General features: G+C 40.1%; 1 protein-coding gene and 1 long non-coding RNA gene across 3 annotated transcripts in view; one reads left to right on the plus strand and one right to left on the minus strand.

The window, feature by feature from the left end:
* LOC122842067 overlaps positions 1–10,133 on the plus strand; it is a 28,247-nt gene extending 18,114 nt beyond the window's left edge. Inside the window, exon 3 of the long non-coding RNA XR_006372471.1 lies at positions 9,005–10,133. This is a non-coding gene — a long non-coding RNA (uncharacterized LOC122842067). The remainder of the gene's footprint in view (positions 1–9,004) is intronic.
* The window catches only part of camkmt (calmodulin-lysine N-methyltransferase), a 110,045-nt gene that overhangs the window by 9,984 nt on the left and 86,303 nt on the right, over positions 1–13,758 (minus strand). For both annotated transcript variants that reach the window (XM_044135581.1, XM_044135582.1), the window contains 3 exons: positions 12,926–13,000; positions 4,129–4,192; positions 1,274–1,405 (listed from right to left, as the gene is read on the minus strand). In XM_044135581.1, coding sequence (XP_043991516.1) covers positions 1,274–1,405; positions 4,129–4,192; positions 12,926–13,000 — 271 coding nt within the window. The remainder of the gene's footprint in view (positions 1–1,273; positions 1,406–4,128; positions 4,193–12,925; positions 13,001–13,758) is intronic.

Here is a 13,758-nt window from a genome sequence, read left to right on the forward strand (position 1 = left end):
TGCTTCATTGACCTTGACTGGCATAAAATTCCCAATTTGAAATTAAGACAACAATTTGCTAAATGAGAATATGGCAATTTTGGCAATCAAACAAAAAAACCCCTTTAGGATGAAGAGGTTGTGTTTTTTTTTAGCTATATCGAAAAGGATGTATTTCACAAACTGCAAAATAAACACTGTTTTTGCATCACATGATTCAATCAATCAAATTTTATTTGTATAGCACCTTTCAGAACAAGGCATTTCAAATGCTCCACATCATAAAAACACAAAATTACAAAGTCATGGAATGGACAGCCAACAACATTAATCAATAATCTGATGTGCAAAATGTAATGTTTCATGATTAGGTTTCAAAAGCTACTCTGAGCAGCTGAGTTTTTAGTCTAGATTTAAAGGAACTCAGTATTTCAGCTGTTTTCTGGAAGTTTGTTCCAGATTTGTGGTGATCAACAGCTGGATGTTACTACTGGCAAAAACCACAAAGAAGACAACAGGAAGTGATAAGAGGACGATGGTTTGTTGGTTTTTTTCAGGACAATGCACAGCTGACTCCACCAGAGCTCTCACAGCATCGCACAGTTCATAAAACGTTTTGTGTCATTCAAACATGTTCAATCCATACCGCTTCTGTAAAATCTCTACATACATGGACGCTTCCTAGGATAAGGGGTTTGTCCCTCCAGAGCCTGAATAAAATGCAGACGTCTCCTCTGATGGCTGATATGTGGTGAGCGCTAGCTAGCGCCATGGTTGAGTTATAAATATACTTTATGTGACTGTTTACACCCGTCATTTTCCATGATTTTGAATGACTTGTTCCGTGAACAAGATTCTTCACATGTGATTTTCATTTCATTTCCTATTTAGTGGGAACACTGCAATTGCAAAGTTGTGCTTTTCGATATTAGCGACAGAGATTTGCAAACATTTGTAATGGAAACACAGCTAATAATACAATATTATTGTATTACAATATCAAGGAAGAAAGATGTAAAAACAATCCTAAAACTTAGAAATTCCTCCACACTAAAACCGTCTTAATAAAGTAAAATAAATGCTACATTTATTTTACAGGAACCGTTACAGCAGCTGATAACTGTCGCATCACAGTATTTCTTTACGCTGCAAAGCAGACGAATCCAGTATGCTAAATGTTTCCGTCTGAGTTTATGCTCCAACTATAGAAGAAGAATTTATTTTAAAGTTATTTACACAAAGGAATGCCAATAATGGCGGGGTTTGATTCAGTCAGTTTTCTTTGGTTCCTTACCTTTAGATGAACATCCCAGACCTGAGCGTCGTACTGCTGGTGTTGGCAGACGCACAGACCGGCCTGCTGGGCCAGCCGACAAAACAGTGTTAGAGTTTCACCTCTTCCAGGAGCAAACACCAACGCCATGCCCTGAGTGTGAAAAAAAAAATTCATAATTTAGAACGTTGAGTTGAAAAAGTAGGGTAATTCGCACAATGTATTGCAGCTTTTTTTTAAAAAAAAATTTTTATGCCTAAAGCCTTACATGTTGCACAATAAACAAAACTATAAGTCAGAGAAAGAAAGAGTAGGAGAAAGAAAGAAAGAGTGAAAGAAGGAATAGTAAAATCAAAGTAGTGTACGTGAACACGTGCATCACAGAAATTCTGCAAACGCTCAGAAGCTTAGTAACAAGTTCAAAGCTTCTTTGTAATCCTTCAGCTTTCAGTTTCATTTCATGTTGGTTTTTCTTCTTTTTTTTCCCCTCTCTCTCTCTCTCTCTCTCTCAATTAAAGGAAGCGACGACGGATGCTGACACAACCTCAAACATTCAATAAACACACAAAGAAACGCACAATCACACATCACGGGTTAAAAGCACACAAAAGGCATTGAAAACAGCAGGATCACTTGCTTTGACAGATGATAATTCATCTGTATATCCAGTCGGATTCTGTCTTATTTTTCTCTCTCGTTTTTTTTGTTCTCTGTCTAAAAGCGATAAAAGCAAACAAACAGATTCCTTCCATCTCTAATCAGCTGAATAAGAGGATACAGCCCAACGGATGGACCACCTTTGTCAGAAACAACAAATTAGTGCCATTAGAAGGGAGAAGTAATTGCTTTGTTAATTGTTTAATCAGCTTAGCAAATTATTAAATATTTGCCAAAGCTTGTTGTGGCAGCAACAGTCTGATGGCCCACACTCAAATCATATTAGCCCCCCGAATTATCTCCGCCGGATTAAAGGCAGAGACACGAAGAGCCTTAACGCACAGCTGTACGGCAGCGGCCAGATGTCGCGCCCGTCATTTGTCAGCTTTCAGCTTTAAAACCACGGCATTATCCCGTCAGCGACGTGAAGGCAAACTACTTCTATCGCTGCCTTCGTGTCTGCACCGTTTCTCTAAGGCGCATTTCAACATTCAGGTTGAAATTTAACGCCTACACGAATCGTTAAAGGTAACCAACCAGATTTCTTACTCAAATAACATCCGAACATTTGCATGAAACTTTAAAACCTTTCAATAGAAGCTGTGAAAGCTCACCGAAACATTAAGTTAAGTTTCAGGAGCAGAATGCTTCCATAAGTTTGTTGGGAAGTCTGGAGGTCTGGGAATAAATTCCTTTCAACTCCATTTCCTGTTTCCCTGGATTATTTGGGTTTTTGTCGTTTTCTCACATATGATTTGCCAGCTGACTTCCTCAGTCGAGCGGCTAATTTAAGACCAAACATGGGAATTCTGTATGTATTCAGATCTTTTGGGATCATAGATAAGGGTCTTTACACAAAAAGGAAGAAGACGGATGAAGTTATTTTATGCTAATGTGAGAAGCTTTAGAAGACTGATTGGTTATTTCATCTGTTCACCATTTCCTACTTTCGTAGTTCTCTACACGACTTTTTCTTGGTGCGAAAAGCTGCCATCTTTGATGAGTGTCTCACACCTGCTGAGTCGATTGATGATTTAAAATACATCCTTATGTGCTTCCAACTCTCTGCCGTACAGAAACGTGGTTCTACGACTACAGAAATAAAGTACAACGTGGAATAAACTCACAACGGCATGCTAGCAGCTCATGAGCGAGACAGAATCATCAGGCCAGAAAATCAGCGATGAACAATCCCTGATTTTTGGAGGGTCTATTTTGCCAAGGGGTGATTTAATTTAACTCTTATTAAAGTTATCCAAATTTATTGAGAAACTGTTTAGGATTCAATTTTACTCTAAAAACATAATCCTGAGTCCTTGCGATCAAATTTTTACACTATAATTATATTCAAAAGATGTAAAGACAAAGAAAAAAAACCCATTCAAATCAACAAACAAACCATTAGAGTTGACATAGAGTTTCTTATTTCAGCTGACTGCATTGCCACGAAGAATCACACCTAATCAGACGCTTTTGCGTTTATGGTAGTTTCTGTTAAACGGAGCTAAAGTTTAGCCTGAGAGTTTTCATACGCCGGCCAGATTTAGCTTTGAAATTAATTCAATCTAAATTAATAAAAATAAAAAAAATAACCTGTTTCTTAGGAAAAATCTCAAAAGCTAATAAGAACATGCATAAGGGTTAAGGTTTCATTTGGTTTGAACAACAAAAAATACAAATATTTACAACCTTCCTAATAATAAATAACAAATAGCTGTATAATTTCTTTGTATCATTATTCCCTTCTTCTTCTTCTTCTTAACATCTCCATGCTTCATGTAGCATTTTCCTGAACTGATCTCCCCGATGGCGTTTTGGCCTCTGTACTTGAACAAACCCCGTCTTCCCTCAGATGAACTGAATCTCCACCCTATCTCTTCCACCCCCAGCCCCATATTTGCTTTGACTGTCACAGCATGGGGTCTTATCGCGGGGCCAAAAGGGAGAAGTTGCCTTGGATTTATGATTAAGGGAATGGAACGGAAGAGGAAGACCGAGATCAGAGCGCCGCATTCAAGTTGATCATAATAAGCCTTAAAGTATTACATGATATTAACCCTGTTAGTTTATTAATGTGTGTAGGGTTTGGGCGGGGTAAGGGGGGAGTTGCCTAATTATTATTGAGAGAAGGGTGGGGGGGGGTGAGTTAGGAAGGAGAGGATAAGCAGATATATACAGTAGACACACAGGAACACACACGCACACACACGCATACTTACGTTGGGTCGCAGTAATCTCCTTATGGCATCAACCAGACAGGCTCTGTACTGGTCGAGAAACAAACTGAAAGGGAGATGGAGGCTCAGGTCAGAATGAGTTCTGCAGATGGCAGGGCCGATAAAGCCGCAGACTATTTATTTTTTATTTCTTTCTCCTTTTTGCTTTGTTTTCTAATAAATTCACAGAGAGGGGGAAGAGGAAAAACAATTTGCATGAGTAAGATGCTCTCGGCCCGTTTTTCAACGAGCAGCCAGCTCAGCCCGGTGTCGAGGCGCTAAGAGGAACAAAGAAGGTCAAAAAAAGAAACACCCAGTATGCACAGATACCATCGTCGACATATATATATATACCATTATTCCCATGAAAACAGTATGCAGATTTAGAGGTGAGGATTAAACTGTCACAGTAAAAAAAAATCTGTGCTTTAAACTCCAATTGTCTTAAGTTTAGAGACCAACAGGTTTTCTGTCATACGACTATGAAATAAAACTTTGCTGAAAGAAACACATTTCAGCGGCAAACAATAACAGCGTTGAGGAAGAAGTCAAATTTATAGCCCTGATCTGTTCGAAACAAAAGAATTCATTCGTATTATTACAGAAGTAGAGCATCTTTATTATAGCATTTAATATTCTATTAAATCTGTCTGCATTACAGTCTGAACCCTCAGCTGTAAAATCCAAATGATAATCGTTTCCATCACACAGTTGAAAGTCCTTTTTATGAGAGCAAAGAGTAATGGCGCCTTGGCCGCTCCACCCACTTTGAATAGAAAATGCACTTACGCAAAATAAAGTGATTCAATTACAGTTAAACTTCTTCAGTAAATCCCTCAACAAAGATTTCTGACTGAAGGAAAAGTACGGACACAACATTCCCGTCATTCCCGACAGCTTGTGTTCATCCGTATTTCTGGAATAACTTCAAGAACTTCAACAATGTTCTTTCTGAAGTGCAGCAGATAGTTAAATATACAAGGTTTGAAAGGGGGAATTTTATTTTTATTTATTTATTTATTTATTTCCTGTTTTAAAAGTTTGTTCTTCTGTTTTTATTGTTGAATTTTGCTGCATGAATTTCTGAGAATTTTCCAAATTGACAAACAGTATCTGTATGAGACTTCTCATATCGCTTCCTCGCTTTTTCACAAGACTGTGGGGTCTCAAAAGGAAAGTTTGTACAATAAAGAAAATGAGCAGAACTGCACATTGTGTTCTTTAAATGGAAACTTAAAAGTAAAACAATCATTTCTGCTTTACATTCCGAAAACTCGAGTTTCCTCCTTTAAACAGAAGAATCCCCACGGTGTTGATACAGACTGGGGACCGCGGACAGGATGCAGCGTAACAAAAATCACAATAATTATAAACAGAGCAACTGCCTGCCCACAATGACAAGTTTAAGCCATTATGCAACTAATATAAAATCTGTGTCTGTGTGTGTGTGTGTGTGCCTCCGGTCACAGATAAGGAGGGAGTAATTTGACTGAAATGCAACAATCCGGTGCACATTTGACATAATCCCGCACATCCGTCCACCTGGATAGTGGCGTGGCAATCTGGACTCCGTCCCTCCCATTACGGTCTCCACCTTTCCTCTTAGAAAATCCTCTGATCTCCGTCACGCACGAAAAGCGCTCACACCAGAACGCCTCTGTTCTGCCAAAGCTTCCACAGAGTTGTGTTTATTAAGGCGCTTTAATCTGTCAAAGCTATAATTAATGCAGCTTGACAGACTAATTTATGTGTTCCATATTGGAACCAAAAAATAAAAAATAAAAATAAAAATACAGGATGTGTTTGTATATGAGGGAAATGTATTGTTCTTTTAAGGGCTGACAGACGTTTATTTGACTGAAGAGGTGAGTAGTTTCTGTTTGGGTTAATTTGCCAAACATATCAATTCACAGGAAAAGTGAGTGGCAAGGAAAACAAGGAAGTGAGCTTGTTGGGTGGAGGTAACAGCTGAGAAACACACACACACCCACAGGCCAAGGGAAGGACAGAGTGTCATTCAGGGGGCAACAGTTTACCAGAAGAATGAAAAAGCTGCTGCCATGACACACAAACGGTGATGCTGTGATAAGAAATGCAACTATAATAGGGATAGAACATACAAGAGGTGAAAAGAGTCTACCAAAACCTCCAACATAGATTAGGCAAGTGATGACAGTCGTCGGGAAAAATACTGCGAAATTATTTCAGAGAATCAATCAATAAATGTTAATTATGAAGCTGGCTCATCACAGAAGGTTTTATGAAGTTCAAATTTTTCGATTTTCTCACGACAATGCTTCCAATATGGAAGATTGTTTTAGTAGAGAAAACAAGATGAAGCCGTCTATAACACACAGTTTGAATGTCAGGGTCACGCTCCCGAATTAAGTCGTCTTCCCCCTCAGAGGGCTTCCAGGTCACCCCCGATGCACCCAGGCAGCCGGGGCCCCATTGTCTGGCCGTGACCCCTCCCATCCAGAACAGCCCAGTGAACTCCCGTTTAGCCCGACTGGAGGTCGAAGGTCAGAGCGCGGGTGTGTGAGACCGTGTTTGAGTATTGCTTCTATATCTGTCTGCTGACACACACGCCGACATATTTTCAAAGGATGTGAGGGTGAGACTGTGGAAACAAACGCGATCATCCGTAAAGCCTCATTCCTCAGATCGACGACAAGTTTGAAGCTGCGTCCAAATAATGTCTGGATAAATTGAAGAGGTATTTGATTTAAGGAAATATTTACATATATAAATGTGGAAGTGGTTATTGTTAGAATAATTATGTATTGTTATCATTCTTACATTTGTAGGTTTACTAGTTTGTTTTTCATTTATAGGTTTAGTATTCACACCCCAGAAAGGAAGAGTCTGTTAAACTGTGTGAAAGACAAAACTTTTTCCTTAGACCTTGAAGCTGCAGCTGCTCTCTAATCTAGGGATACTCCTTAAAGGGTCTCTGTGTTAGTTCCTGTGTTACCTTTCTCTATCTTCTTTGAGTTATTACCTTTACATTCCATTCCTGCTCTGTTCTGTAATAAAAAGACTTGTTCTGATGCAGAGTCAGAATGCATGGTGAACACCTTGGAGAAGTGGTTTGCTATGTTTTCTCCTTTTGCAAAAGACTTGGTTGAAAACTAAGACATTGTCTGTGGTTGTCTTTTTATGAAGGTTTGAGTAATACCTATCAGTTATCATTTCTTTTTTTGTCTCTGGTGGCCTTTATTTGAAAGTGCTCAGACAGGAAAGTAGGTAATCAGAGATGGACGACAAAGGACAAAGGTCACCAGGCCAGGAATCGAACCTGCGACAGCCGCGTCAAGGACTAAGGCCTCCTTATATGGGTTGTGTTTAACCCCTGCACCACCACAGCACCCCAACCAGGAATTGTTTGTAAATCCCTTGTATCACCAGTGTGATGTCTTTCAAAAGATTTTTTTCTCATCAGTTGCATTTATTTGATAGCACCACAGAAAAGTTGATAAAAGAGATGCAGTAAAAGTCTGAGCTGGCAGTCAAACCTGCACAATCTGTGTCAAAACTTCTGACTTTTAAGCTACTTTATGGCATGATATAACTTTCTCTCTCTTTTTTTCCATGTTTAACTCATCATGTTGGGATAAAAGGTCAGTTAATAGTTAACAGTTCCTGATCCAACAGGTCAAAATCAAATGACCCGATTCGCTCAACAGCATGTAATTCAGCTCCTGAGAGGCCTGGTAACCGAATAATCTTTAGATACAGGTGTGCTGCATCTAAACGTTATCACAAAATATTATCTTGTGAGGACTGGATTTGCTCTAGTGGTCAAATAATTATTGGCCGATTAATCAGAAGCAGCCGCGTTAGCATGCCACACGGAGTGAATCTTCATTAGTGCAGACAGGGCATCCGTAAAGCGCAGCGTGAGATTAACTTAGCCTGGAACATTCTCTCATTATAATTTCTCTACATGTCCAGAAAATGTTGCAAAATCAAGTTTGGCTGGAGATCAAACTGTACAGGCCCGTTCAATAAACCGGAATATTATTGAAAAGCCCATTTCTGGAACTTTATCACCAAATGAAGCACTTTAGAGGAGTTAATTACACACAGATGGGTGTTTCAAAGCCGTAACCTGTGTTAATTATGGTGATTTTCCACTTACAGCTAATTAAAACAAACCACTCAAAATACTAATATATACCAATAAAAAAAAAAGAAATGTAGGTAAGGTAGAAACAATGCTTTCTGCAAGTGGTGTGTTTGCAGAAAGCAAAACGGCTCACATTTTCAAACCCCTCAGGGGGCAAAAAGGCCAATCTTGCCGCATAAAATAATTTTTAGAGAGAAACTGTTTCACTACAAAAATATGATTGATTTTTATGCAAAAAGAAAAAAAGAAATCAGGCAGAATTTATTTATTTCACAAATAAATTTGTTAGGTTTCTTCTTCACAGTGTGTAATTTTCATGGTTAAACTCACCGCGCGTTTATCAATATAAGTGTTACTCATTGTTTTCTTCACGGCGCTCTCTCTTATTTTTTGATGCGTAATCACTACAGACGGAAGATCCGAATTAACGTCAGTGTCTGAGATGAGAAGGGAAGAGTTTATTTTGTGTCATTTGTGAATGAATACATCTTGTGTTGCACCATGAGAGCGACAGGATTCATTTGAAAGTTGCAAATATTATAAATATTCATTAACATACTGTGCACATGACAGATTTTGGTGGAAGTAGTGGCCAATCGCTGAAAGGTAAGGTGAATCTGGCACAGGTCGTCCGTCTGTCACCGACTCAAATGTACAATTAGTAAGAATGCAAGAATTTGTGTTTAAGAAAAGTGACACTGCTTAATTTCATCATCTTTTTTCTTTTTTTTTTCTTTATCTTCTCTACAGTACCACTGACACAAGTGATCAGACAGACTTCTGCATGCCAGGAACCCAACCCAGTCAACTTGATCGAAGCTAAAACGCAGCAAAGCCAGCAATTTGTCACAAACAAAAACCCGCATGCACACATGGACTATTTCACAATGACAGAAGCAGAGCTTTATCTCAACACACACACACACACACACACACACACACACGGGCAGATTCTGGAGAAGGCAGACATTCCGAGCGTCCCGGCCAAAGATTCCTTGCCATCCACATGTCCAATGCAGGAATCCCCCTCTCTCCAGGTCTCCCCGTGTCTGCCAGCCATAAAAGTGAGGAGACAGACAACACTCCAGCAATTTGTGTGTTTCCCAATGCTTACTCCCAGTGAGCAGATTGTTTTGTTGCCTATTTTGTGTCTTCATGCACATTTAAATGTTTATTTGTCTGTAGCATGCTTGATCAAAGGACACAGAATTCAAGCTTGTGGAAATGAAACGTGTCACAAGCTCAAAGTTGAACGCACTTTTAAACATTTTTATTTACATCTGCATTTGAATCTTTAGCTGTGTTTATTAGAAAAATAATTGTGTTACATGTACAATAAGGAACTTGGACATGCAGTTCAAATTTCATCCTACATGTTAGATCTGTCTCAAGACTCCATTTAACTTTCTAGCAACACGATTTCACCGAAGATGGAAAGAAAATCACAAGAAAAGGGCACAAAACTGGAGGCAAACTTTCCTTCCTTCCTTCCTCCTCTCTTCCCAGCAGTAGATCCACTGTAACTGGTAGAAGCTGTAATTAATCGGAGTGCAATTTGCTGCTGTTGACCTTTTCGAAGGTGATCGTCACAACGACTCGCGCGTTAATTCGACAGCCGTCGGCTCTTCGGCTGCCGGCAGCGCAATCATCGCACAAATCGCTCGCTTGCATTTACACGCGGGAGAAAGACTGGGGGACCAAACAGAAAAACAACTTCTGGCTCCTGCGCACGCGCGCGGCTTCGGCTTGGAGTTCTGCTGTGATAAATGGGGGGAAAAGAACCTGTAATATCGAAACCTCACATACAATTTACCGCGGTCTCAGACGATCTGCTTCTGTCTGTCACGCAAATGCCCCAGTCCGCTGTAAAATATCCTCTTTTAGCTGCTTGCACCCCCTCTCTCTATGGGTGTTGTACCTGACTATTACCTGTAATGACCATGACATTAAAATAATGATAATGCCATTTGCTAATGCAGCACTTAGCACACATTGCACACACTTATGCAGAGAGATGCACACCCTTATGCAACCTGGATTTCTTCAGTGTTAGTGAAGTTGGAAAATGTGTACCCCCCTCCCGCTCCCCGTTTAAGAGTTTTAACACAACTGCCCACATCAGGAATTACTGGGACTGTGTTAGTAGGACCACCCAAAGACTGAAAGAAGGTGAGAGGCTTAAGAACACAGCCACACTTTCAAACCCTCCACTTGAGAAAGATGAGATAGGTCATCTTTCTGAGCGAGTTCTGGGTCTGCCTTTAGGGTCTCCTCTCAGCAGGATCTGCCGGGAGACGCTTTAGAGAGAGCCACCCAGGAGGCGTCATTATCAGGTGCCCGAAACGCATCAAAGTACTTCCTTTGATGCGCTGGAGAAGCAGCTTCATTCCCAGGTTTCACCCACATGGTGGACCTCCTCACCCAATCTTTGGAGGAACCTCAGGAACTCATTGTGACAGACATCGATCCATATATCATATATACCAAACGTAAGGGTCGAAATGTAGACGTACTGCTTTTTTTTTTTTGCGTTTCCTAGTTGGCGTATTAAGTGGCACGAGGACGACAACAGAACCACCTCAGATGCAAAAGGCAAAGACAAGACGCCAAGCTCTCAACCCAGACAACCCTCCACTCCAAAAAAATTATCACTTGACATCATTTCTGTTCATCCATCAAACAGGATTGCAACAAGGGGCAGTCCTCTAGCAGAATCTGCTCAACTTTGTGTTGAGAAGAAGGATAGAAAGTTTTCCTGGCTCCTGATACACCTACAACACTCACCATAAAAAATTCTCCAGACCACACACACCACATGTGGTCTGAACAGCTAAACTACCACAAGCTAAAGGTTTCACTCAGTGCTCACCAATCAGTACAAGTCTGCCTAAATTACACATTCAAAGAGAGGCTTGGACTCTTGACAGATGGGTCAAGAGTGTCTCTTAGGTAAAGAGACACTTTGTCTCTTTACCTAAAAACTGAAACCATGACTCAAACTCTGCAGGTGGGGTCTCAGGCCTCCAGGAGATCCCAAAGAGAAATGTCGACCACAATGCCCAAAGCCTTCATAATGTCGCAACGAATCTCGGCATCCTGTCAATGGCCTCCAGATTTCATGTGTGAGTGGAAGATCTCCCACACAAGCTCCACTGTCTGACATTTACAATTCACTCTGATCATTTATTTGGGGTTCTCTGGTCTGTCCTGACTCGCTACCGGCTTATGAAAGGCTCACGGTTCTGGCCAATCCTTCTTCTTCCAACTTCATCCATGAGTGAACATCTACGATCTGACGATTGAGTTTAAAAAGCGATCACATTGGCACAAGGCTGGCATGAGAAAGCTTTTCAATAGTGTTGCTCTTGAACACAGAGTCCAATATAGAAATACCATGTCAAGTAAAGAAACCAGAACAAAAAAATTGCTTTGGTTTAGATTTCTTATGGTCCCAGAATTGTGTGGACAACAGTAAGATTTATTCTCAGTTCTCAAAAATGTATGCTGCTGATAATTGTATCTCATATATCAAATAAACTGGTATCAGACCTACAGTTGTTTTATTATTATTTTTAACATAAAATACAAGTTTATACAGTATTTTATACATTGGCTTGAGTATTTTTATGATAATTTATTTCCAGATTTATTTTTTTTTATTTGCCCAATTTCAAAAAAACAAATAAACTGATATGTAATGGTTGAGTCAGTTTTGCCTAAAATAGGTTGTTCCTGGGTAAAAAGTAAGTAGGATGAACAGAAATTGCGAGGTTTGGCTGCCCAATGGTCGTATGGATGGTCAAACTGACCTGGAGATGTTTTTGACCGCTGTAATCGTCATGAAAGAGTTTGTTCTTCCAACGTCCAAAGTTTAAAAGCACCCATGGAGAACACTATTTTAAATTAACTTTCCAATTCTTAATAAATTTTTTTTAACAAACTTTAACCTACTATGCCAATGCGGCACATTAAGAATCAACAGAAGTTGATCAAAACAGTTGACAATTCAAACAAAACAGGTAAAATGGTAAAAAAAAAAAAAAAAAAAAAAATGTAACAAAAGCACACTGCAGCGTAAGCAAACGCAGTATTTTTTAAATAAAAATAAAACCTCTACGAAAATTAATTTCTTAAAAGTTTGACCTGGATTTATTAGTGCATGTTTCTTTTGAGCTACGCCTTCATTATTGTTGGCATTTTAGCAGAAGAGGAGAAGATTTGGCTTTTCTGGATGGTCACATACATTTTAATATCTGATGGGCTAATTGTTGTGTTTATGTTGCTCCATCTCTCCATTTCCATCTCAGTTTCCACTCCTCCCCGGACTCTTCCTTTATCTTACCGAGTCTCCTTTCTTGTCAAGGCGCAATTATTTGCAATTTGCCTAAGTCATCCATTTGCTGGGACACTAAGCATGAAAACGAGGCAATTTGGTGTAAAATGGATGCGTGCGGGCATCGGAGCATGCGTGTGTGTGTGGGCGTGTGTGTGTGTGTGTGTGTGTGTGTGAGAGAGAGTGTGGCCGAATCAGGGGAAGGTCCAGGCACAGGTGGGGGTGGAGGAGGCGGCACGCAGGGACCGTCATGCAAAAAGTGAGACAATGTCAGAAGCGGACACATACGGAGATAAATCTGCATGTGCGTGTGTGTGTGTGTGTGTGTGTAAACGTACCAGTCTGCACACATGACGGTATCAAAGTGACCTTCCAGCGCTGCAATGTCCACCTCGCAGTCCCACCTAACCACCCTGTAACACACACATGAAACAGAGACAAAAAGTTCAGCGTTTGGACGGGTGGTGAAAGAAACCAAGAGGCGCTGCTAAAAGAAAAAAAAAAAAAAAAAAAAACGACATGGAGAAAAAGCTCCTTGTCTTCGTCTTCTCTTTCTCCACCTTCACTGCTCTTTTCCTCTGCAGCACTGAGCTGCTGGCTGTCTGACACCTCGCTCTCTGTGACCCCCACTGTTTTTCTGCCTCAGTAGAGACCAGGAGAACGCACCGGAGAGGAAGACATGACGTCTGTGGGATAAAGCAAGGGAGCGTCTGACAGTGACACTTGACATTTATACCTTGTGAACACACGCATACCGAGAGGAAAAGCCCACCTTCCGCACAGGTTACTTTTCAACCCCCTGGCGCTTCTATTTATTTTCTCTGGTTTTGAGAACATTGCCAAAGTCGAGCTTCAGGGCACAGCTAGAATGCAATGATTCAGAATACGCATATATATATATATATATATATATATAGATGTACACATATGTACAGAATATATCTATCAGAAAGTGTTTTGTGTATTGTCTCAGAGCAAAACATCTCTGTTTTCCAGGTTTTTATATTCAAGAAGGATTTTTAAAAAAAAAGTTGTTTTCTTCCAAACACATTAGAAATGTCAACTGTAAATTGGCTGTGCTTTGGTGGATAGATAATACGTTGTACGGTTAGTTTTATACAAATGTCCCCTTGCTGTGTTTATTAAAGCAAAACTTGCCACTGAGCATATC

Source organism: Gambusia affinis, linkage group LG13 (assembly GCF_019740435.1).
Source record: "Gambusia affinis linkage group LG13, SWU_Gaff_1.0, whole genome shotgun sequence".
NCBI lineage: Eukaryota > Metazoa > Chordata > Actinopteri > Cyprinodontiformes > Poeciliidae > Gambusia > Gambusia affinis.